The 25,581-nt window shown below is 43.5% G+C and overlaps 1 protein-coding gene across 2 annotated transcripts in view; it reads left to right on the top strand.

Annotated features, from left to right (window-relative positions):
- fam193a (family with sequence similarity 193 member A) overlaps positions 1 to 25,581 on the top strand; it is a 29,912-nt gene continuing 4,331 nt past the window's right edge. Inside the window, exons 1-18 of one of the 2 annotated variants that reach the window (XM_021619094.2) lie at positions 1 to 444; positions 2,524 to 2,598; positions 2,988 to 3,242; positions 4,829 to 5,013; positions 7,459 to 7,626; positions 8,066 to 8,297; positions 10,097 to 10,221; positions 10,477 to 10,624; positions 10,837 to 10,911; positions 11,123 to 11,197; positions 11,314 to 11,426; positions 11,866 to 12,120; positions 12,797 to 12,950; positions 13,390 to 13,542; positions 13,799 to 14,083; positions 17,282 to 17,498; positions 18,601 to 18,888; positions 19,764 to 20,070. In XM_021619094.2, coding sequence (XP_021474769.2) covers positions 214 to 444; positions 2,524 to 2,598; positions 2,988 to 3,242; positions 4,829 to 5,013; positions 7,459 to 7,626; positions 8,066 to 8,297; positions 10,097 to 10,221; positions 10,477 to 10,624; positions 10,837 to 10,911; positions 11,123 to 11,197; positions 11,314 to 11,426; positions 11,866 to 12,120; positions 12,797 to 12,950; positions 13,390 to 13,542; positions 13,799 to 14,083; positions 17,282 to 17,498; positions 18,601 to 18,888; positions 19,764 to 20,070 — 3,341 coding nt within the window. In that variant the 5' untranslated portion in view covers positions 1 to 213. Of the gene's footprint in view, positions 445 to 2,523; positions 2,599 to 2,987; positions 3,243 to 4,828; positions 5,014 to 7,458; positions 7,627 to 8,065; positions 8,298 to 10,096; positions 10,222 to 10,476; positions 10,625 to 10,836; positions 10,912 to 11,122; positions 11,198 to 11,313; positions 11,427 to 11,865; positions 12,121 to 12,796; positions 12,951 to 13,389; positions 13,543 to 13,798; positions 14,084 to 17,281; positions 17,499 to 18,600; positions 18,934 to 19,763; positions 20,071 to 25,581 lie in introns of both variants that reach the window. The other variant, XM_021619093.2, reaches the window with a different exon arrangement.

The raw sequence follows: 25,581 nt of genomic DNA, 5'->3' as shown, positions 1-25,581 counted from the left end.
AGGGGGACGTACTGTTGCAGCGCAAGCTCGAGCAGCCAATTCCTGTCCAGTGGCCATATTGAAATCTCAAGTCTAAGTACTCTGAAGGTAGTGGTTGTCTAACTGGAAGTCTTTAAAATATCGTCTATTTATACCAGAGGGATTTGAGCCAGACATTCCACCTGAGACTCTGCCTGTACTGGACGGCAAGTTGTCTCTGACTTTTGTGGGATAATGAGTCCAACCGATGCTAAACGAGGTGCTAAACGCAGGAAGAACAAGCGGGGCGGTGGCAGCAGTAGCTGCAGTAGTACTGTCTGCAGTACCACCAGTGGCAAGGCCGGGGTTTCAGCCACGGACCTGAGTCTTCAAGCCACGGCAACACCCGTGTCTACCATGGGCTTTCTGACATCAGGGAGCTCTGGAAATGGGAACATGGGCTCTATAACAGGCCTGAACGGAGAGGTGAATATACAGTTGACGTGTTGAACACTAACGTCAGAGATTTTGATTACACATAATCGACAGACATTTGAGGCCTGACATTCTTCAGTAGCTAGCCCAGCTACCGAGGAAGCTAGCTAGTTAACGTTAGTTAGCTAACGTTAGCTAACTCGGGAAATGGGAACCTGACGTCGACAACAGCCAACAAGTTAGTTTAGCTGCCTAACTACGTTAGTAACCTTTCTATATACGGTAACGCGTTAGTTATAACGTTAGCTACTTGCTCAATTTGAAAATAAACTAGACCGGCTGACGTTTCTAGCTATCTTGTTCTAGCTAACGTTACTCGACAACCACAATGTTGACAGACCGAAAATAGCCGATTTTGCTTACACGACAGTCGTTATCTTATTATCTAACTGTTCGCGACGTTGTGGGAGTGGATGTTTGTTACTTGCTAAATGGATACTAACGTTAGTTTACACGCTAACGTTAACTATGACCAAACTGACCATCGCCACTGCACTGTGTCCTTAAACTGAAGTGTCTCTTGTTCCTGACTAGCAGCTAGGTACAGTATGTAGCTTGTTAATAATGCGCAACAATTTGGACAGCCAGTTGGCCTTTAATTTCTTATCTAATGTTTTCATATTCACAATTTTAGCAGGAGTAGTAGCTCACCAGATTAACGTTACTGTACTGTTTACAAACATGAAGTCTCAGTCGAGTCTGTCAGTGTCATCGGATTAGCCTGCTAAGTAACAGTAGGCCTATAGTTTGTTTACTCATACCAATAATTTAATAGGAAGGTCATTACTAGTTAGGTCGTCCACGGTGTTTACAGACACAATAATAATGTATAAGACAGACAACTGCAAGACTACTGTCACACAGCCAAGTGAGCCAAATTACTTCCACAACCACGATCCTGCAATATACCAATGGTATAGCAAACATTGCAACATTACATACTTGGCTGTCAAATGGTATATTGAGTGTCTTGCTTTACTCATGGTTTCTTGTCTCGTCTCCATATATTGCAGCTATGCCTTGTCAATCTTCTCTATATCACAACAGTAGCCAGGGAAACAACATCCACTAATCACCAAAGACTAGGCCTATCATGTGTACGTCACATTGGTCGCGACTAGGTTTATCATCTTTAGGGCTGAAGGACTTCCTCATATGATGAGCCAATTGTCCCAAAAAAGTCCATAATGCAGACTTGTTAATACTTAGTCACTGTCTAAGCAAATCCAAGGAAAGTCTGATTTGAGCTAAATACAACGCATTGTATTGCACTCACTCAGTTTCATTAGCCTAGCTAGCCTATATGCCAGACAGTTTCCCCATCATTTGGGATGTAGACAAAGGTTGCAGAAAATAAGTCAGGAGAAGAACGCATATTGTGAATACTGATTGTGGCAAATTTTTACTTTGTGAACCCTTGATCGCGATTCTTATAAATTGCTATGATCCATCTATAGAACGGATGTAAGCCCCAGAATATAGGCCTACCAACATCAGAGTGACAGTGGTCTTAATGTTTGTTTCTTTGAAAGCTCAAGATGAGCTTAACTTAACTACTTATTGTGGAAGGAATTTGCCTAGATCAGCATTTACACTAGTCAGGGCTATTATTTCCATCTAAGAAGTAATATAATATTCTCATAACCTTTTGTTTAACTAATCAGTGTGTTTTGATTCATTCTTCAGATGTTTACAAAATCTTTGCAAAGTGCATACAAATCGAGACTACACTCTGCTTATGTAAAGATTGTCTGTTGAAGACAGAAACAGCAGGTGAACTTGCTGGCCCCGTCAATATACTGCTGCGCCGAGCATTAATATGAAAAGTAATATCTGCATATGTTCTTTGCAATATCGGCCAGGACATATCATCAACTGCTTTGTGTTTTATTTGATGTTCAAATAACATAATTCGGAGACAAACCTTAATTGTGTGTGGCCAAGTAGCCCCCAGCCAGGTCAAGTGCTAACATGCTTCAGATAGCCTTGTAATAGACGCTTGGCATCGGTGCTAATGAGAGGGGTGACTCCGGAGGTGTTGGTTTATGTCAGGCCCTTTGTGTCCTCCAGGTCTCTATGAACGGTAACGTTACACCACAGTTTTCGGAGGGGCCGGTGAATTCCGACTTCTCTGGAGTCCTTCAGGTAATGCATCACTCACTGTCTCTGCAGCTACTCCTGTTAGCCCTACGGTAACATAGGTCAGCATCAGCTTATCTGTTGTGAGTATCACTGGGTGGACTGAAAAGCCCCAGGTGGCATTCAGTAGGCACAAAATGTATGAAAAAGTTTTGAAATGGGAAAGGCCCATCCTAAACGTTATGACCAATAATAACTTTACAAATCAGTTTCCAATTCTAAATTTTTTTCCACCTGTTTGTGCTTACTGCCCGTGACCCTGTCTTAACTTTAGAACCTGCCTGGGTAGGCTACATATTGGAGCACTAGTTAGTAGCTTAGCTACTGGTTACTGCCACTACAGTAGTGCTACACACACTCTTCTAACTGACATCCACTCCGTCTCCAACCACCAGACCCCATTCACATTTGGCCTGAGCCAGAGGGCCCCATATTCCACCACCGGCGACCGCTGCCTCCTGTGCCGGAGTGAGCGCAAGCCAGACAGCACCCTCCATACTGACGCGATGCTCCCCGGAGCGGGACCGAACGGTATGGCACAGCCCCCCAAGTCCCCCAGCGCTCTGCAGCTGCCCCTGTGGGTGTGCCCCGACTGCCGGCGCACGGTGGAGAAGGAGGACCGCCACGCCTCCCTGGAGCAGTCGCTGGTGGTGAGTCACCACAGGCTGGTGGAGGGGTGTGGGTGGAGGGAGGGAGAAGTATGGTGGTGAAAAGGTGATGCTGGACCAATGAACTGAATGACAATGGCTGTTTAAGTGGATGTTTGTGTACAGTTAGTGGATAGCCAAGCCCTAGATAGATGCAGGCAGGCATTGGTGGATTATATCAAGTAACAGAAACATTTAGTCTAGGCCTTTCAACGTGTGTTGCATTATGAGGATAAACATTTTCTGACTTGCACCTCCAGGTTGACTGCATGAACTTCACAAAACCATGTGATCAAAGGTCATGCAGTTTTTTTATGAAGTCGCCTTCAAGTCGCTGTAGTTGCTTCTCACCAACTGCACCATGCATTCATCACCTGCGTTGTGGGAGGCACTATTTGTCAACCAATCATTAGGGTGTTTTTGGTTGAACCACGCGAATGTGACCAAAGATGTGACTGAAACAGGAACCAACTTTACTGCGATTCTAAAGAAACAGGAGATCCAAACGAAAGTGATATGAGACCTCTGTAATCAATACATTTTACACAAGTTATGTTTTCAGTTTGTGAGTGTGATATGAGGGTATAGACATTTTTATTTAGACATTTTATAAAGAACATTTTTATGAACAATAGCAGCTATGTTGACACTTCCATGTTGATCTGAGCCTTGCCAACTTTCTTCTACAGTCGGCTTTGTTAGCGTTACTGCTCAAACACATCCATAGAGTTGGCGCAAAAGAGAGAGTATACCTGTCGCCATCTAAAGGTAGATTACAACAAGGAATAAAGAGGTTGAGGGCTTGTGACTGCCCACTGACTGATCTACAAATGACCTTGTGTCATAAATAACTCATTATTTGTAGATTAGTCAGTCACCATTTATCACAATGCATCACCGATTTGATGCTCTTGAACACGGCCAAAGAGAGACAGACCGACCCATACCACACAGAGGCGTACCACACACAGAGAAAGCGGAGGAAACAGGCAAGCTACAGGTGGACTGTAACAAGGAGCAGAAACACCTGAGTCCTGACCAAACACACTCATTGTAAAACATTAGTTTCCCTCTGTCCGATGACTCAGCATTATAGAGGCTTTGGCTCCTCCTTTGCCATCAGCGGGAGATAATAACCTCAGACAGAAAGCCACACCAGTGTTTAGACGTCTCTCTTGCTGATGACATGTTAGTGGCTGTTCCGCATACACTGCCTTGCCTCACTCCTAAGAGCCACTCTGTGTTGGTGACGTCTAGCAGCTAATTGCTAGGCTAATTGAATTTGAAAGTTGGGAAGAGCCTGACAATTCCTGGAGTGTCCCTCTGGCCTGGAATGCGCTTGTTTTTCCTTTCTCTTTTTCTACTATTTTGCTTGATTACGTTCTCTAATTTCTCTCCTGTTCTGGAATTTTGTCTCTAGTCTAGTATAATGAGCATCGATCTCTGTGCACTTTGCTGCAATTAAATACTTCAGAGTACAGACCTAAGGCAACAGTTGGTAACGTTAAGTCACCTTTATGGTCGCTCTTGGTTGCATTATCATTGCTTTTTTGCATGTTCTGATGCCCTGTAATTTCTTATTCCCCAAGAGCCAAGACTTCCTGTTGCACATGCCTGTGGGTAACGGAGGCTTGGGCCAGGAGCTGCCCGCTGCAGGGGGCAGACTGACCAATGGTGGCACACCCCCAACCCTCCCCACTCTCCCCGTCCCAGACCTCACCACCCCTATGACCGCTGACACCGTGTGCAGTTGTGAGGCCTGCAACGAGAGACGGTGAGCTGGATGGGCGCATTTGTGGTGGTCACTAAACGACCACGCTAGAAAGGACGAAAGTGTCTATCGTTTGACATATTGAGCTAGCCTAGTATATCAACTATGTGTTCAGGAAGTTTCTAGAAGCCGCCACTTGTGCTACCATCCTTTTTAGCATTGTCAGATAATAACTAATCACATCCACCAGCCAGCTCTATCTTTCTCTCTAACAGTCTGGTTTCACAACGCCTCAGAACGGGACTTGACTGTAAATCGATGGACTTAACAACCGCTGGTTTTATTGGCTGATCTCTGTCCATCAGCATCTTGTTTTCTTTTTCTTTCAAATACTTTAACTGCACTAGATTGAGCTTGCCTGAGGATATGGAACCAATGGGATAGTCTCAAAAGTGCAAACACCGCCCATCTAGCACTCCAGGCAGGCTCAATGAAATGCTCAACATTTCAATGAATGCAAATACTATTTTAAAGTTGCACAATGCAGAAATCGCTCCGCCATTTCCTGTTTGCTTAAACTCGAATAGTTCACCTAATTTCAGTTTATGCGACAAAATAAGCTAGTATAGTGTAGAGAATCATTGTACCATCTAAACCACTGTGAAATATATCTTCCATAATCAAAACATGTTGTTTTAGCTGTTTGAAGCTGGTGTACAAAACCGAAAGTCAATGAATGGTAGATCTATAACTCAGATTTCTATGTGAATTTGGTTGGGGTGCCCAAAAAGTTACACATTTCCACTTTAACCAATGACTGATATCCAGTTCCTCCAAGATCTGTGAAGTATTTTTATCTGTGGCCAACAATTCTTGATTTTTTTCAGAGGCTTTCAATGAAATTTGGCGACGAGTTTTGTTTGTCATGTTCATTTAATATGAAGCAATAAAAAGTCCTATGTGCTCAGCCTGCAGCATGATCTATTTTCTTGTGCGCACATATGATAAACAGTTGCTGGTCTGAACACGGCTATGAGACGGAGGAGCGTGTATCAATCCTTCACTGCAATTAATGTATTTTACTCCTGCCAGCAGTTCAATCAAAATAATAATGATTCTCAAATCAGTCAAGTCATTTAAAAAGAACGACTCGTTTGCGATCTGCACATCACTACCACAGATTTCCTTGCTTTTGCTTCGGTCATGGTGATCTGCTTCTGCTGTGGTGGCTGTTCGGACCAGAGTATGTGCGCGGAGCTGGAGCGGAGCGTACCCAATTTGACTGGTGCGAGATTCCCAAAGGCTGGAGCGTCGGCCTTCTCACCAGCTCCAATTTCGCTCCAGTAGCGCTCACTTCACCAGCTCAAGGCATGCCGGCCCAGGATTAATTTGTAGTCTACTTGTGTGCCGCTTTAGCTACTGTGATGGAGTTCATTAAATATTTTCATAAAGAAACTGATAAATCAAGGTGACTTACAAAGATGCGGACTGAGAGGGAGTACAGTGATGTAGTGTCCACAACTAAATAATCTTTGTGGAATCACAAAAGCACGATGGTGTACTTACTACCTGTACACAGTGGTGGAAAAAGTACCCAATTGTCATACTTTAGTAAAAGTAATGATACCTTAATGGAAAATGACTCAAGTGAAAGTCACCCAGTAAAATACTCCTTGAGTAAAAGTCAAAGTATTTGGTTTTAAATATTCTTAAGTATCAAAAGTAAATGTAATTTCTAAAATATACTTAAGCATCAAAAGGAAAATTATAAATCATTTCAAACTCCTTACATAAGGCACAACAGACTGCACCATTTTCTTGTTTTTTTTTAAACCAGGGGCATACTCCCAACACTCAGACAAAATTTACAAACGAAGCATGTGTGTTTCGTTTGTAAATTATGTAGGGATGACCTGGGATGTTCTCTTGATAAGTGTGTGAATTGAACCAATTTCCTGTCCTGCTAAGCATTCAGAATGTAATGAGTACTTTTTGGTATCAGGGAAAATGTATGGAGTAAAAAGTACATTTTCTTTAGGAATGTAGTGAAGTAAAAGTTGTCAAAAATATAAATTGTAAAGTACAGATACACCAAAAAACTTGTTGTTGATGTTTTATTGGGCTGTTTTCCATGGTAATAGTGATCTAAATTGCTAACCCTCTTTTGATTGGACACTTGTGCAGTGATTGGTCAAAATTGCGAGCTCTTCCATAAATTTGTGGATTCGTAGATTTTTTTAAAAAATTATGCGATCGCAGAATTTTGGAATCCTGGAGGGACTGGATATCAGCCCTTTAAAAGAGGAACATGGATGCACAGACGCACTAATACTTCTACTATATGGGTTGTGTTCATATAGTAAATGAAGTAGGAAATGCTCATTTTGTTTTTTTGTGTTTTCTGTTGCTTGCCCTAATGAACATGACCCTGCGTCCCTTGTATAAGCGCACCCAGTGTCCTCTCACTGATGCATCACAATTACCTCTTTTGGCCTTCACCCCCTCCAGGGAGATTTCGGCCGAGTCAGAGCGTGAGTCCCAGCTGCTGCAGAACCACTGGTCGGAGGTTCGCTACCTAGTGCGGTGCATCTACCGCCAGACAGGCACGCCGCTGGCCGACGACCACGACCAACCCCTTGACCGCGACAAGGAGGGCATGAAGGAGCTGGTGGACAGGTAAGACCCAGCTAGAGAAAAGGCAGCTTTTCTTCCACCCTCTTTCCCTCAGTCTGCCTCTGCATTCCTCCTTTCCCCCCTCTTTCTATTCCTTCCTCCTTCCATTTTTTCTTCCCTCCTACATTCCTATACACCCTCTCCTTCCTACCCTCCATCTCTCGCTGCTTCCTGTCTCATTCCATTCTTTCCTTTTGCCCTCCATGCTCTCTCCCATCCCTACCATCCTCTTTTCACTTCCATCTTCAAGATGATCAGTTATCTGACAAGAGTACCAGAGTAATCATTGAATGGTTATCTCACTTTCCCTTGTCCAATTTTGCTAGATAAGAGATTACCTTCAGAAAATGGTAATCCCTACAACTATTAGCATATTTTGCTATTGTATTAGCCTATTGTACACTGGGTCTTGTGACGTCCATCTTGCCCACCTCCTGTTCAGGCTGTGCGAGAAGGACCCGTACCAGCTCTACCAGAGGCTGGAGCAGCAGGCCCGCGAGTACGTCCTAGAAATGAAGGTGCGCCTGCTCAAGCACCTTTCGACCGGCTCCAAGGCTGCGGCCGCCGCCGCCCAGGGCCCCCCACAGGCCCACCAGTTCATCTCGCTGCTCCTGGAGGAGTACAGCGCCCTCTGCCAGGCTGCGCGCACCATCAGCAGCTTCCTCCTCACCCTGGTCAGTCTTCCTCTGTTAGCAATAGCATTAAAGATTGCCTCATGTTAGCATTAGCTTAGTATTAGACCAGTGGCTAACAAACAGTCTTGCGCAATAACTTTCAGGGTTGGCATTTGCGCTAGCATTAATGTTAGCCTTACTGTTGGCCTTTCCATTATGTTTTGCGTTAGTTAGCCTTTGTGGTTACCTTTACGGTTCCCTTTGTGTTAGCCATTTTGTTAGCATCAGACTAGCACAGAGGGAAAATGCCTAGTGCTGCTCACTGTCTCTTTTAGAGGTTTAGCCTGAGTTTTGGCGACAACGTGAGTTAAACCAGACTTGCCCCCAATACATGAAGGCTAAAAAGTATCGTTGCCTCAGTAACTCGCACAGGATTAACATAGGCTTTAGAATTTCCCCAGAACACAGGGACAAGCCACAGACGGTGTCACAGAATGACTCATACTTTTTGGAAGCAGTACAGAGGTTTGTCTGAAAGTTGTCACCTTAGCTTCGGGACAATAGTCATCAGCCTAGACAGCTGCCACTGCTGTGGCTATACACACACACACACACACACACACACAGTGGGGTCCAGATTATTGACACCCTTGTTATAGATGTGCAGAAATGACTGTATACAAATAAATAATTTACATACTGAGCTACATTTTATGCTTAAAGAAATATGTTAAAATATAATTTATACCAATACAAATCAAATCAAACTTTATTTGCCACATGCGCATAATACAACAAGTGTAGACTTCACCGTGAAATGCTTACTTACAAGCCCTTAACCAACAGTGCAGTTCAAGAAGAAGGAAATATTTACCAAGTAGGCTAAAATAAAAAGTAATAATAAAAAGTAACACAACAACGAGGCTATATACAGGGGGCACCGGTACCGAGTCAGTGTGCAGGGGTACAGGCTAGTTGAGGTAATCTGTACATGTAGGTGGAGTCGAAGTGACTATGCATAGGTAACAAACAAACAAACAAACAGCAGGTAGCAGCAGTGTACAAGTAGGGGAGCCTTTTGGTCCTAGACTTGGTGCTCCGGAACCGCTTGCCTTGCGGTAGCAGAGAAAACCCTCTATAAGTAGACTGGAGTCTCTGACAATTTTATGGGCTTTCCTCTGACACCACCTATTATATAGGTCATGGATGGCAGGAAGCTTGGTCCCAGTGATGTACTGGGCTGTTCAGAGAAAGTGATTTTGTTTATCAAGTAATAATAATTTATCTTCTCATTCTCTCAAAAGGTAGGGGTCAAAATGATTAATGTTTCAATACTTCACCTTTTGTGGATAACTGCACTGAGTTATAGATTTTTACATTCATGAGTTGGCGAACACATTGTGAGGGATGCTAGACCATTCCTCCATACAGAATCTTTCCAGATCCTTGATATCCTTTGTCTGTGCTTATGGACTGTCCTTTTCAATTCAAACCACAGGTTTTCAATGTGTTTCAAGTCTGGAGACTGAGATGGCCATTGCAAAATGTAGATTTTGTGACCAACTAAGCATTTCTTTGTGTGTTTGAGCATACAATATAGCAGAGTATTTGAATTATTTTATAGTTATTTTTTCTTATATTTATCAAGGGTGTCAATAATTTTGGACCGCACTGTCAAAGGATTTTCAGTTTTGTATTTATTAGAGGATGATAGTGGGGAAAGACAGAGAGGTTATGTCAAACGGCTGGATTCCACCCTATGTAAACACAGTAGTGTGCCGGAGGCTGCGGCATTACCGCTAGACCGGCCAGGCCGCATAAACTTGGTTTCTAACTCTCTTCTTGTCTGGGTTCCACAGGAGAACGAACACCTGCAGAAGTTCCAGGTGACGTGGGAGCTGCACAACAAGCACCTTTTTGAGAACCTGGTGTTCTCCGAACCCATCCTGCACAGCAGTTTACCTGCACTGGTTGCACAGCTGAGGTAAGAGTCGAATGACAAAACAGCCATTAAGAATAGATTTCTCCATGATGTTATTGAGGTGTATGCTTCTTTGAGGATTATTATATATATATGTTTTATATAGTCTCCCTATATAATCCCTTTTTGTTTGACTTAGTATAGCAACATCATTAAACTTGGTCTATCCTCAAGCCTAAATAGGCCATTGGTATGATTAACTGGTCTAGCTGTGTGTTTCCAATGTTTTCTTTAAAAAATAATGCAATTTCTGATTAGGCATGGCACGGCCTCCCACGACTCGTACAGCGAGGACATGTACAGGACCCTGCTGGAGAGCTACCAGCAGCTTGAGCAGGAGATGGCCGCCGTGGCGGCCGAGTGGCAGGAGTGTGAGAAGAGGATTGACGACTACGTCGACGAACAGGTACACACACAGACCGAGAGAAACACCTCACATACACACACAATATCCCTATCTTTGCTACACTCCACGGGCTGTTCCTTGTGTGTGACAATGGAGCTTAAATAAATGTCAATTACATATTGTGATGTCCTGAAGGTTTTTAACAAATGCATCTCCTTTGAATTCTTTTGGTCTCTCTGATGCTTAGCAATTTGTTTTTCTCTTTCTGGCAGCTGCTTTTTAAGGTGGAGGGCCAGAATCTCACAAATCAACGGACAGAACCACATAAGTCTTTAATTAGCAAAAATGTAAGTGGTTTATCACGCAACTCAATTTCAAGTAGTATAAGACAATTACTGTAGTTATCAGCATTGTCTATCTTTTCATTCCCTAACACTTACCCCTATTATTTATGTCATATTATTTCTATAGTCCAACAGGTACTGTTATTTATTAAAAAGCTGACATGTTTTGACCTCAATCTGTCAAAGCTCATAATTGAAGTTTACCTATTTACAGACTTTGAAAACAAAACAACGGATGCTGAAGGAAGACTGGGAATTCTTTAAACAGAGGAGGTTTATAGAAGAACAGGTATGATGGACAAATAGTCTATAGAAATAGTTGATTAATTTGTGAAACTGGTCAGACATATTTTGACGGTGTACCCTTTTAATCTGCTGTACATGAATTTGATTTTGTCTTTGCAGTTAACCAACAGTAAGAAATCTTTAGCTGGTGACAGTAACTTTACAGACACGATGAGAATGCTCTCCTCTCGTCTCAGCATTCCAGACTGTCCAAATTGCAATTATCGAAGACGGTGAGTTTGGAGGATTAATTTTGCTTGCAATTTACAGATGGTGTGTTTGTTTATTTGCAGCGTGTCTAAATAAAATACTTCCTATTTTTTAAACAATTTTTTTTAATTTTGTAAAAAAAAAATTACCGATGTGGATATTATATGACAAGTCCAATGAGATATTCAAACTTCGTGTGAGGGTATGTTTTTAATCCTCCTTTATCAACCCAAAGTAAAACAAACCCATGTTTCTAGCCAGTACCAAGTGTTATTCAGTGACCCGAAAGGAAATGGGGTATACAAGTGTTTAGCATATCATGAACCACATCAATATAAATATCAGCCTTCTGAGATTTTCAGCTCAACCACAAAAACGATGACCTGGAACACCACCACTGGCCATCTGCAACCCAAAATTTGCGAAACCACATTTTAAAATTAACAACCATCCCTCCTCCAGATGCACCTGCGACGACTGCAGCCTCTCCCACATCCTGACGTGCGGCATCATGGACTCGCCCATTGCCGAGGACCTCCACATCAAGCTGCCGCTTCAGGCCACGGAGCCCCCACAGCACCGGGACTACCTGGCCGAGGTGCACCCCCCCAGTCTGTCCTCCGGGGGCAGCTCAGCCTCTGCTTCGGCCTCCAGCTCGCCCATTACCATACAGCAGCACTCGCGCCTCATCCTGCCAGAAGGGGTCGCCACCACCTTGTAAGTCCACCAGGGGTGGCGTGTTCTTTGTTGTAAAAATATTTATTTATTTATTCAGGAGATCATAGAAAATGTATCTTCCAAACAAGACCTGAGTATATAATGTAAAGCAATAAAATATCATAGAAGAAACATACAAAAAAAGCAATACATTACAATAATGTAATGTTCTTTTTTAAATATTTATATCTATCAAAGATATACATGACTAAAATGCACAAATAATGGCTTTATGAATTCATGCTATAAGTTTGCTAATACGGGTAATTGTTAATGGGACAATTGATAGCTACAACATTCAAAGTAGTAGTTTTAAGGGTAATATTACAAAAAAATAACTGTTACACATTAATGTTGTAAATGTATTGTTCAATTTATCATTCTTGTGATTCATCCAATTTATCGTGATGTGGATTTTTTTGGTCCAGATCGCCCGGGACTAGTTCATGCTACCAGTAGGATTTATCCCAATATCTAGTTGATGTGGGTATGGTTGTGGTTATGGTTACTCTAGTGGTATATGTAGTTATAACTCTTTTATCAGCTATGTCCTCTCCAATCATGTAATGTCATTTCCTATAATGATTTTTATAATGAAAACATGGCCACTCCTGTTTTGGTATTCACCTTCATTATTTTCTCTTTCCCTCCCTCTCTCTCCCTCCTCTCCTCGTAGTGGTAGCGACGAGGACGAAGTGCCTCCGCTGTTGGGCAAGTTTGCGGACATCTACCCCATGGGGGGCTACGAGGACCCAGGGGTGGTGGCCAGGATGAACGGCCTGCACAGCGAGCTCAATGGTGGCGGGGAGAACATGGCGCTCAAAGATGAGGTGTGTGGGTGGTTGATGGCTGCGGGGTGATGTTTACCCTAGTTACAGATCTAGGATCAGCTTCCCCAATCCTAACCTTAGCCATTAGTGGGGAAAATGCTAAACTGGCCCAAGATCAGCATCTGGGGCAACTTCACACCATGTGTGACAGTGCCCTTGATGCAAGTTTGGCATGTTTCTCTGCTGAATTTCTCTGTGCGAAGTTTCTGGACTGGGACAGATTTGATTGTGGAAATGTACTTTGACTCTGACTCATTCCTGCTGCATTTCTGTCTTTCTCTCTCCCATCTCTATCTTCCTCACTCTCCTCTCTCCCTCTGTTTTCTCTCCCTCTCATCCTCTGCCCCCCTCCTCCCCTCTCTCTCTCTCTTTCCATTCTCCTCACTCTCCCCTCTTCCTCTGATTTTTCGCTCCCCCCCCCTTCTCTCTCTCTGTCCAGTCTCCTGGAGGGAGCAGCAGCAGCAGTAGTTCGTCGGAGGGTGACGAGGAGGAGGCTGACGAGGAGAGCGGCGGGGAGCCTCCGGGCCAGCGGGGGGAGCTTTCGCCAGGGAAGAGCAACAACAGCCCTCCGCCCTACTACCCACAGCAACAGGTACAACCACACTACACAACTAGGGCTTGAGGTAGAATTTGCGTCAGGTTAACCTACTGAGATATAGAATACCTAGAGAAAGATTCTGTTCAGTTTGAATGGATTCCAATGCATAGGGCACACAGACTGCACACAGCCGGTTGTGTATGTCGCCATCTAGCTCAAAATGCTTGCAAGGAGGAGAAAAAAAGACCAGCAACACTGGTAGACATGAAGGACGACTCACGGTAGCCATCTTGTTCCTCTCTCATTCCAGGTGGAACAGCACGCCTGCGAGTGCCACGTGTGCAACCAGGACCTGTCCTCCTCCCTTGCCCCCCTGGGCACAGCCCCCCCCCTCTCCCCCAGCCGGATCCACACCCCCCCCTCCGGCCACCACCACCAGTTCTTCACTGGGGGTGACAACCAGACCCCCAGCCACCCGGCCCTCCACCTCTACCCCCATATCCACGGCCACCTGCCCCTGCATAACCTCACCCACTTGCCCCGGCCCCTGCTGCACCCCACACTCTACCCCAGCCCCCCCCTTTCACACAGCACGGTGAGTTAACACACACATGCCACTAACAACTGTACTAGCTTGAGGTAGATGAAATCTGACCCTGTGTCAGTGGTTAAGGGCAGCTTCTATTTACTCCTCCTGAATGCTTGACAGATACAGGCTGCGCTTACCACTGCTCTGTAAGGATGTTGATAGGTGAAAGCCATTTCAACAGTCTTGAGGGAGAGGAGACAACAAATGGAAGTCATTTATGGGTATTGGGATACAGCCATAGTCACTTACAGATAGGGCTGGCACGGTTATCGTATGATTATGGACAATGACCTACAAAAATTATAATCGTATTAGTACATTCATTTTAGGAGAATGGGGGATTGAACTATGTATAGTTTACCCAATAGCATTTTTACATGAAGTGGGTAAAGTTGGTCATCATTTTACAAGCAGTCTGGAGGAGAAGATGCATTTATGAATGTTCCAAGCAGTCAAAACCATTTGTTTTTTTAGATGGCTGTGTCACCAAAGCTGTGTTATATTCATTAGGTATGTTGTAGAAATCTTTCAAAGATGCATTATAAGCTCAAAATATTTTTAATTACAATTATGAGTAACCGTGGTCATTTGCATGACAATTAACCAAAATGCAATAATTGTCACAGCCCTAGTTACACTGTATTGGCTATACTTTGTCTATGCAATTGATGGGGATTTACATGGTTTAAGTTTCAGGATATGATTTGAGTGGTTCCCTCTTAACTGGTAATTTTTCATTGATGGACTTCATTTTGCATGGCCCGGTACCCTGGGTAGGCAGAGTTTTTGCATTTTGGACCATTCCATTGGTCCTTAAGTGAAATCTTAAAATCACCCAACAAATCGAATTTGCCCATTGATACATTCCCTTCAGGGGATTTACACCAACGTCACAAGGAAGTGATTCAACTCTGTTATACCTTTTCTGGTTGATTATTTCTCTGCAATTACATGGATATACCACACGAGGTCGCACTGTTTCAAATGAGCTCATATCTACTATGAGGGATTGCAGCTTGGCTATGCCAATCAATCAAATGTATTTCTAAATCCCTTCTTACATCAGCTGATGTCAAAGTGCTGTACAGAAACCCAGCCTAAAACCCCAAACAGCAAGCAATGCAGGTGTAGAAGCACGTCTGTTGTAAAAAGCTGTCACTATTGAAAATATGTTGAGAGACTAGGAGTCCAATCGGGTGAGAGGCAGAGAATCCCAGTGAAGGGAGCTGGCCAGACACAATCAAATCAAACTTTGTCACATGCGCCGAATACCACAAGTGTAGACCTTACTGTGAAACGCTTACTTACAAGCCCTTAACCAACAGTGCAGTTCAAGAAGAGTTATGAAAATATTTACCAAATAAACAAAAGTAAAAAGTAACACAATAAAATAACAATAATGAGGCTATATACAGGGGGTACCGGTACTGAGTCAGTGTGCGTAGGTACAGGTTAGTTGAAGTAATTTGTACATGTAGGTAGGGGTGACGTGACTCTGCATAGATAATAAAAAGTGAGTAGCAGCAGTGTACAAAACAAATGGGGGGGGTGTCAATGTAATTAGTCCGGTGGCCATTTTGATTAATTGTTCAGCAGTCTTATGGCTTAGAGGTAGAAGCTGTTAAAAAGTATTGTGGACCTAGACTTGGCGCTCCAGTACCTCTTGCCATGTGGTAGAAGAGAGAACAGTCTATGACTTGGGTGACTGGAGTCTCTGACAATTTTATGGGCTTTCCTCTGACACCGCCTATTATATAGGTCCTGGATGGCAGGAAGGTTGGCCTTAGTGATGTACTGGGCCATACGCACTACCTTCTGTAGCGCCTAACGGTCAGATGCCGAGCAATTGCCATACCAGGCGATGATGCAACTGGTCAGGATGCTCTCGATGGTGCTGTTGTATAACTTTTTGAGGATTTGGGGACCCATGCCAAATCTTTTCAGTCTCCTGAGGGGGAAGAGGTTTTGTCGTGCCTTCTTCACAGTCTTGATGTGTTTGGACCATGGTAGTTCGTTGGTGATGTGGACACCAAGGAACTTGAAACTCTCGACCCGCTCCATCCACTACAGCCCTGTTGATGTTAATGGGGGCCTGTTCGGTCCGCCTTTTCCTGTAGTCCACGATCAACTCCTTTTGTCTTGCTCACATTGAGGGAGAGGTTGTTGTCCTGGCACCACACTGCCAGTTCCCTAACCTCCTTCCTGTATACTGTCTCATTGTTGTCTGTGATCAGGCCTACCACTGTTGTGTCGTCAGCAAACTTAATGATGGTGTTGGAGTCGTGTTAGGCTACGCAGTTGTGGGTGAACAGGGTGTACAGGAGGGGACTAAGTACACACCCTTGAGGGGCCCCAGTGTTGAGGGTCAGCGTGGCAGAGGTGTTGTTGCCTACCATTACCACCTGCGGCGGCCCATTTGGAAGTCCAGGAACCAGTTGCAGAGGGAGGTGTTTAGTCCCAGGGTCCTTAGCTTTGTGATGAGCTTTGTGGGTACTATGGTGTTGAAATCTGTGCTGTAGTCAATGAACAGCATTCTCACATAGGTGTTTTTTTTTGTCCGGAGACTACAAGGGCGGTTCGTCACTCCAGTGTCTTGCCATTCACCTTCGCATCCCTGAGCCATGCTACACTTATTCATAGGACCTTCTGAAGAGATGAGTCTTCAGTAAAGACTCTATAGGAGGAAGCCCTGCCTCCAGTTGTTTGCTTAGAAATTGTACGTACAATAAGGAGGCCTGCGTCTTGTGACTGTAGCATACGGTAGGAGCCCGTGTAGTGCTTTGTAGGTTAGCAGTAAAACCTTGATATCAGCCCTAGCCTTAACAGGAAGCCAGTGTAGAGAGGCTAGCACTAGATAATATGATCAAATGTTTTTGTTCTAGCCAAGATTCTGGCAGCCGTGTTTGACACTAACTGAAGTTTTATTTAGTGCTTTATCCGGTTAGCCTGAGAGTAGAGCATTGCAGTAGTCTAATCTAGAAGTGACACAAATTAGCGTTTCTGTATAATTTTTGGACAAAGTTTCAGATTTTTGCTATGTTAGGAAGATGGAAAAAAAGCTGCCCTTGAAATATTCTTGACATGTTCTTCATAAGAGAAGTCAGGATCCAGAGTAACGCCGAGGTCCTTCAGTTGTATTTGAGACGACTGTACGACCATCAAGATTGTCAGATCAAACATAGAACTCTTTTATTCTGTTCCTAGCCTATTCCCCTTGCCCCCACATCGAGCCACACAGGGCCCAAGCAGCAGGCCTTCAGCCCCTCCCTACCGGACCACGTCTACCAGAACTGCTTTGGTGGCGGCGCTGGCGACTGGAACAGCTCGCTGCAGTGCCTCTCGCTCAAGTTCGAGAACATCTGCGACGCTGCCATGATGAAGAATTGGAACCCATCAGTGCTGCTGCAGGAGCCCCTGCCAGGTGAGAACATATCTCTTCATCTAGCCCATGGACGACCAACCTTCCTCCTGGAGAGCTGGTGTAGGGTGAAATTGCCCCTTGACGCTGGTACTGAGTCCGTTTTGCATTTTCCACACAAATGGTTACAGTTAAGATTGGAGGAAGGGAAGCTGATCCTAGATCTGTTAGGGAACTTCACCACAGAGCTAGCTATCATACTGCAGACTTTCACTACAAAACCTAATATAGCCCACCTGATTCTACTAATCAGCTGCTCACAAAGAATAAGTCATCTTAATTAGCTAAAAGCCTTCATACCAAGTAGTTCTCCAAGAGGAATATGATTCATCCATCCCTAATGTAGGCTAAAGGAGGAGCTGCTCATTTTATTTCAGCTCCATTGCCTGCAACTGCATCAAACCAAATTAAATTGTATTTGTCAAATGCGCCAAATACAACAGGTGTAAACCTTACAGTGAAATGCTTTATTACAAGCCCTTAACCAACAATGCTTTAAATTAGATAAATATTAAATGAGAAGTGAAATTAATGAATAATTAAAAGTAAAATAATAAGAGAGGCTATATACAGGGGTTACCGGTACAGAGTCAATGTGCTGGGGCACCGGTTAGTTGAGGTAATATGTACATGTAGGTAGCTATGGTAATATGTACATGTCTGCTCTTGTAGTAAGAGGCCCCATTCCACTCCCATTTCAGCCTCCTTCCCCCAGCTCCTCCTCCTTCTGTCGGATCAGTGTCTTTGTCCGAGGGGTGTGGTGTGACTTGGTCTCTGTAGTTTATACAAGGATGGGTCCGAACAAGGTTCAGTGTTGTGTGTTTTGGCTCTATGAAGTAGAATTGTTCCTCCCTCGTGCCATAGAATTCAATGTACACTTGAACTCTGTATACAGTGAGAGCCATCCTTATTGTTTGTGTCTGATGTTCCTTCTCACCCATCTAAATCTTTAGATTTACACAGGATCTTACACATGCAGCTAACTCTTGTTCTTCAAATGTTTTTTGCCAGGTTGTCCTTGTAAATAAGAATTTGTTCTTAATTGACCTGCCTGGTTAAATAAAGGCAAAATAAATACAAATAAAATGGTTGTCTTCATCTCCAGGGGACATGCTGGGATCACCCCACCACCCTGACACGCCCCTCCCCCCGCCCTCCTCCTCCAGCTATGGTGACCACGCCCACATCGCCTCGGCCGAACCCACCCCCCTTCACCTCCTCCCACCCTCGCCGTCGGAGCAGCAACAGCCCCTGCCCAGGGAGAGGAAGAACGGCGCCAAGAAGAAGTGTCTCTACAATTTCCAAGATGCCTTCCTGGAGGCCAACAAAGTGGTGATGGCCACCTCTGCCTCCACCGCCTCAGTCTCCTGCACGGCAACCACTGTCCAGTCAAGTAATAATCACATCCAAGTTTCATCTAAAAGACCCAACTCCTTAGGTAAAACTGAGGAGGAGGAGCGCAGCTTAGGGCTAGCCTGATGGAACACCGCTACGCTCCCAATATCCATACTAGCACACCACCACATGCCTGATACATTTGGTTAATTCTAATGGTGTCAGCATGCTTCATAACCAAACTAGTGTGCTCGTGTGCTCCTTTAAAAGACCTTCGCTTGAACATAAATTTATGCAGCTGTAGTACATACGGTTTGTCCTTTTTGAGACACAGTAGTCAGAATGAATCTAACTAAAAACATCTGTAATTAATTTGGATATTTTTGCAGAGAAGGTCTTAGTTGCGCAATTGTATATTTAACTAAGATGTTTGGTGGAATATTACTCAATGAAAAGTATGTCGTAGAAGGACAGCAAAGACTTTTGAAGAATTCCTACTGTTGACCAATCACAAACAAAGGGGTGTAGACTTCGGCTACTGACTTAGTTTTGTAATTATGTGATAAAATGGGTGGGGGGGGTGCTTCCAGCTAGCAGTCACTAGCCGCAAGGCTGCGTCTCAATGGCCTGAATTAGCTTCTTCTCCTTGATCTGTACTGATGTGACAGGAAAGCTGCCTGAGAAAGGGAAAGTGTTGTGTTTGCAGCAATGATTGTAGTTTAACATGTTCCAAATACAGAACAGACAAGCAGAGGTCAGAATATACCTGATGACCCAAAAACATGGGTCTGACTTAGTGTAAATAGATTGTAAATGTATTTTCTTCATTGAGGCATTTAAGATGACTTCTTGTGAATTGTCTCCGATCTTCACTGACCAGCTGCTGACTGTGCATAATTTCATATGCATTTGTTTTTTTCTTATGTCTGCCAGGTGATGTATTTCACAATATAGGCAAAGAGGACCATAGGCAACAACCTGGCCCCATCGCCCCTAGGAATAGCCCCACAGGCCTGGCCTCCCTCCCTCAGCTCTCGTCTGGCCCAGCCCTGCCTCCTGCCCCTGGCCCCACCGCCCAGCATCACTACCCCAGCATGGGCTCGCAGCCTTTCCCAACGACTCCCACCACGGCCCCAGGATTCATGGAGGCCCACCACCAGGGCATGTGCTTGTCCCCAGCCGAGCCACCTGACGCCGCCCCAGCCGACGGGGCCATTAGCGCCCCGCCCAGCGTGTGCAGGTCAGTCCCTTGTTTAAGTTTTCTTTTATCACAAATCTAAGATCAGATTAACCTACGCCTGATACTAACATTGACCAGTAGAGCGATGAGAAAATATCAAGGCCTGTATAGTGTGTCCAATCAAAAACACATTGTGTAGATAATCCTTGAAGAAAAACAATGGGCCAAACCTTATGTCTCTATCATAATCTGTGTGAAGAAAGGTACAACATTTGGGCGACTAAATCAATGGAGGCCAGATGAAAAAAAGGTGGTCAAGAATTTGGAAAATAGCTTTGTGTCAGCTAGGCTGGATGCTGTGCGGGAAGTAAGGCTACCTTGACAGGCTAATGACATTCATCTTTCTTCTCAAATCCGGAGGACGTTAAACAATAGAGGTATGATGTATATTGAATTTGAGACATGGCATGTAGTACTTTCATATTTTAGTATACACTGTTCATATTAACAGCGTTAAACAAGCATATCTCTGTGAAATGTCAACGGAGCACTGAGCGTGCTGCAAGCTTTTATTTTTAATATTGCCCATGAATTAAAATCTGATCCTGTATCAGTTGATTAGGCAAAACATCTGCCAACTACCTCTCCATGGCTATTGGAGAGCATTGAATTGAAACCACCTACTGATGCTTTGAGTGTGCTTCTAAACAACGAGGTCTTACACATAACCAGAACATTGGAAGCCCATCGCTCCCTTCAATACTCCATAAAATGTATGTCAACGTTACTTTCCAATGGGCATACCGAGAGGCCAAACTGATCAGTCTTACTGAAACTTGGTTAGATGACATGTCATTGACTCAGAACTGAGCTTTGTCGGATTCAGAACACCATACAGGCATGACATTGATATGGGGAAAAGCACGGAGGCAGGGTTTGCATTTATGTCAACAAAGCATACAGCAGATCTGCCAATATCCTGAGCCCTATACTTTGAATGAGGTTTGAGGAGTTAGTGAGGCAACTTTGGTCAACTGAGTTCAACTGTAAATAACCGGTCATATGAATGTGGCTCAGCTTTTAGCCATGTACATTTCTATGGCAACGAGTCCTTCAGAACTAACTTGCTCCGGGTCAGGCTAACTCCATTTACTCTGAATGAAGTGTGGTTGGAGGACCAATGAAATCATATATTCCCTCCCTCTCTGAAAGATTGCATCATCATCCCCTTGGCTCCCAGTCTAAGGCACTGCATCTCATTGCAAGAGGTGTCACTACAGTCACTGGTTCGAATCCAGGCTGTATCACATCCGGCCGTGATTGGGAGGCCCATAGGGCAGCGTACAATTGGCCCAGCGTCGTCAGGGTTTGGCTGGGTAGGCCTTCATTGTAAATAAGAATTTGTTCTTAACCTGACTTGCCTAGTTAAATAAAAACATTTTTTTGTAGATGACTGAGTAAATATTGTATTAATCAATGTTTTTTTTGTGTTAAAAAATATAGTAGTGTTAACATTGATAAGCACACCAAAAACGACATTAAATCGTCGTTACAATACGTAATAAAAGACCGACAGCACTTCTAGCGGCCAATTTCACACTAGAGCCTGCTGAATTTGCGAGAACTTGACTCTCTCATTGATTTAGATTTTTTAGCATTGTCTCAATCAAGAGTTCGGCGTGCGACATGCATGCACTGTTACAAGCCTAGAGTTAGCAGCAGGCAGAAGAGCGCAATATCCACTATCGTAGTATGACTGACGTCTCAGCTGGAATGTGAGGCTAACTGAAGTTGGCTAGCTTTATAAAAGCCTGAGTAGATCTAGCTTCCATCGTCGTATATTGTACTACTCTGAAATCTCACTGCTCATCAGATGTGGTGCTGCTATCCCTCTCCTTCACACCAAAGTACCGGCCCCGTGAATTCGATCAGTTCTTTATCATTCTTGTTAAGGTACTACCCACAACCAATATTACTTGCACAGCAGATGTAATCGCGTCATGCGCATAGTCAAAATCACCTGACTCTGATTTTATTTTATACTGGGTGGTTTTCAACAGCTGTACTCTCAAAAAGACTCTTCCTTCTTATCAGCAATATGTTTCATGTGCAACAAGGGGTAGCACCAAATAAACTACAAAGAGAGGGAGTAGTCTATAAATCAGTCAAAACAGTGGAATGACACATCCAGTGCAGTGCTGCAAGACTGCTTTGACAGTACCGATTGGACTGTTCTCAGAAAATGCCACACTGGATGAAACTGTCGAGGCTTTGTCTGATTACATACATTTTTGTGAGGATAAAGTGGTCCCTTCTAAATAAGCAAAAAGGGTTACAGAGAGAGGGGTGAAGGACTATTCCCGGATGGAAAGATGAGGGATACTTGGAAGGGTCTAAAACTCCTCTAGACTACCAACTAACCACACTGAGCTCAATAGAACATTCTATTGAGTTTGCCGAGAGTTTGAGCTCTTTTTATTCTAGGTTTGGTAGTCTGGACTTTAGTACCGAGGAGGATGAGCTGTTGTGAAATGTTATCTTTAGCACAAAGGGAAGCTGATTTGGTTATAGAGGAAGTAGATGTTGATAGGATATTACATCTAATATGCCCCAGATAACATCTCCAACTTAAATCCTGTCACAAGGAATTGTCAAGTGTGTTCTGTGAGCTGTTAAAACGCTCACTGAGGGAGCATACAGCACCAGCTCTGTAGAAATCATCCATCGTATGCCCAGTACCCAAGAAGATCCGCTCTGCTGTCATCAGCGATTACCACCTTTGTTTTTTTTATTTGTTTTTATTGAACCTTTTATTTAACTTGGCAAGTCAGTTAAGAACATTCTTATTTAAAATGACGGCCTACCCCGGCCAAACCCGGAAGATGCTGGGCCAATTGCGGGCCGCCCTTTGGGACTCCCAATCACGACTGGATGTGATGCAGCCTGGATTCGAACCAGGGACTGCAGTGAATTAGATGGCTGCGCCACTCGGGAGCCCTTATTGCATTAACGCCTGTCATAATGAAAAGTTTTGAGTGTTTGGTTCTCTCCCACATACAAAATTATGTTTGAGGCATTGTAGACCCCCTTCAATTTGCCTACAAGCAACGGAGTGGACAATGTTCTTGTTCCTACTGTACTACACATTGCCAAGTCCAATGCCTAGATGGTGTTTGTGGCCTTTTCCAGTGCTTTTAGCTAGAGGTCGACCCATTTATGATTTTAACACCGATACTGATTATTGGAGGACCAAAAAAGCCGATACCGATTAATCGGCCAATTATTTTTTTTTTTATGTATTTATTTATTTGCAAAAATGACAATTACAACAATACTGAATGAACACTTATTTTAACTTAATATAATACATTAATAATATCAATTTAGCCTCAATAAATAATGAAACATGTTCAATTTGGTTTAAATAATGCAAAAACAAAGTGTTGGAGAAGAAAGTAAAAGTGCAATATGTGCCATGTAAGAAAGCTAACGTTTAAGTTCCTTGCTCAGAACATGAGAACATATGAAAGCTGGTGGTTCCTTTTAACATGAGTCTTCAACATTCCCAGGTAAGAAGTTTTAGGTTGTAGTTATTATAGGAATTACATAACTATTTATCTCTATACGATTTGTATTTCATATACCTTTGACTATTGGATGTTCTTATAGGTACTTTAGTATTGCCAGTGTAACAGTATAGCTTCCGTTCCTATCCTCGCTCCTACCTGCACTCGAACCAGGAACACATCGACAACAGCCATCCTCGAAGCAGCATTGCCCATGCAGAGCAAGGGGAACAACCACTCCAAGTCTGAGCGAGTGATGTTTGAAACGCTATTAGCATGCACCCCGCTAACTAGCTAGCCATTTCACATCGGTTACACAAGCCTAATCTCGGGAGTTGATAGGCTTGAAGTCATAAACAGCGCAATGCTTGAAGAATTGCGAAGAGCTGCTGACAAACGCACGAAAGTGCTGTTTGAATGAATGCTTACGAGCCTGCTGCTGCCTACCATCTCTCAGTCAGACTGCTCTATCAAATATCAAATCATAGACTTAATTATAACATAATAACCCACAGAAATACGAGCGTTTGGTCATTAATATGGTCGAATCCGGAAACTATCATTTCAAAAACAAAACGTTTATTCTTTCAGTGAAATACGGAACCGTTCCGTATTTTATCTAACAGGTGGCAACCCGAAGTCTAAATATTGCTGTTACATTGCACAACCTTCAATGTTATGTCATAATTATGTACAATTCTGGAAATTAATTACGGCCTTTGTTAGGAATAAATGCACTTCACACAGTTCGCATTGAGCCAGGTGGCCCAAACGGCTGCTTGCACGGAATGCGAGAGAGGTGACACAATTTCCCTAGTTAAAAGAAATTCATGTTAGCAGGCAATATTAACTAAATATGCAGGTTTATACTTGTGTATTGATTTTTAAGAAAGGCATTGATTATGGTTAGCTACACATTGGTGCAACGACAGTGCTTTTTTTCCGCAAATGCGCTTGTTAAATTATCACCCGTTTGTCAAAGTAGGCTGTGATTCGATGAGAAATTAACAGGCACCGCATCGATTATATATTTGATGCAGGGCATGCTAGATAAACTAGTAATATCATCGACCATGTGTAGTTAACTAGTGATTATGTTAAGATTGATTGTTTTTTTTATAAGATAAGTTTAATGCTAGCTAGCAACTTACTGTGGCTCCTTGCTGCCCTCGCGTAACAGGTAGTCAGCCTGCCACACAGGCTCCTCGTGGAGTGCAATGTAAGGCAGGTGGTTAGAGCACTGAACTAGTAACCGGAAGGTTGCAAAAACGAATCCCCGAGCTGACAAGGTAAAAAAAAGTCATTCTGTCCCTGAACAAGGCAGGTAACCCACCGTTCCTAGGCCGTCATTGAAAATAAGAATGTGTTCTTAACTGACTTGCTGAGTTAAATAAAGGTGTAAAAAAATAAATAAATAGGCAAATCTGTGTCCAAAAATACCGATTACCGATTGTTATGAAAACTTGAAATCGGCCCAAATTAATCGGCCATTACGATTAATCTGTCGACCCCTACTTTTAGCAGTATACAACCATATCTAATGGGTCAAACTTTTGACTATGAACCTGAGTCCAAAACTCATTCTGTGGATTTTATATTTTCTGTCAAATAGACCACCATGGGTGGGATTCATTGGTGAGTGCAGGACAGGGCTCAATCAGCTCTCCTGTCCTGTTTACGCTATACAGATGACTGTAGGAGCACCTGCCCTGAGAACATACGGTACATAAAATACTCAGATGACACTGCTAATCTTGGCACATCTGATTCTGATGACCTGATTCAGTCCACAGTGGACAAGTTTGACATCTGGTGCTGAAATCTGAATGACCAAAGACCTAATCATAGACTTTGGGAAACAACCATCAAGCTGATTGCTCCGAGTCAATCACCATTGGTACAGTAGTTAATAACAAGCTGAACTTTGGAGCCAACTGTGGGCCAGTGTTATCTAAATATCATTCTGGACTGTACTTCCTTCGTAAACTTAGAAGGCCTAATGTAA

The sequence above is a fragment of the Oncorhynchus mykiss genome, chromosome 10 (genome assembly GCF_013265735.2).
Source record: "Oncorhynchus mykiss isolate Arlee chromosome 10, USDA_OmykA_1.1, whole genome shotgun sequence".
NCBI classification, from domain to species: Eukaryota; Metazoa; Chordata; class Actinopteri; order Salmoniformes; family Salmonidae; genus Oncorhynchus; species Oncorhynchus mykiss.
This window is presented reverse-complemented; position numbering and strand designations above follow the sequence as displayed.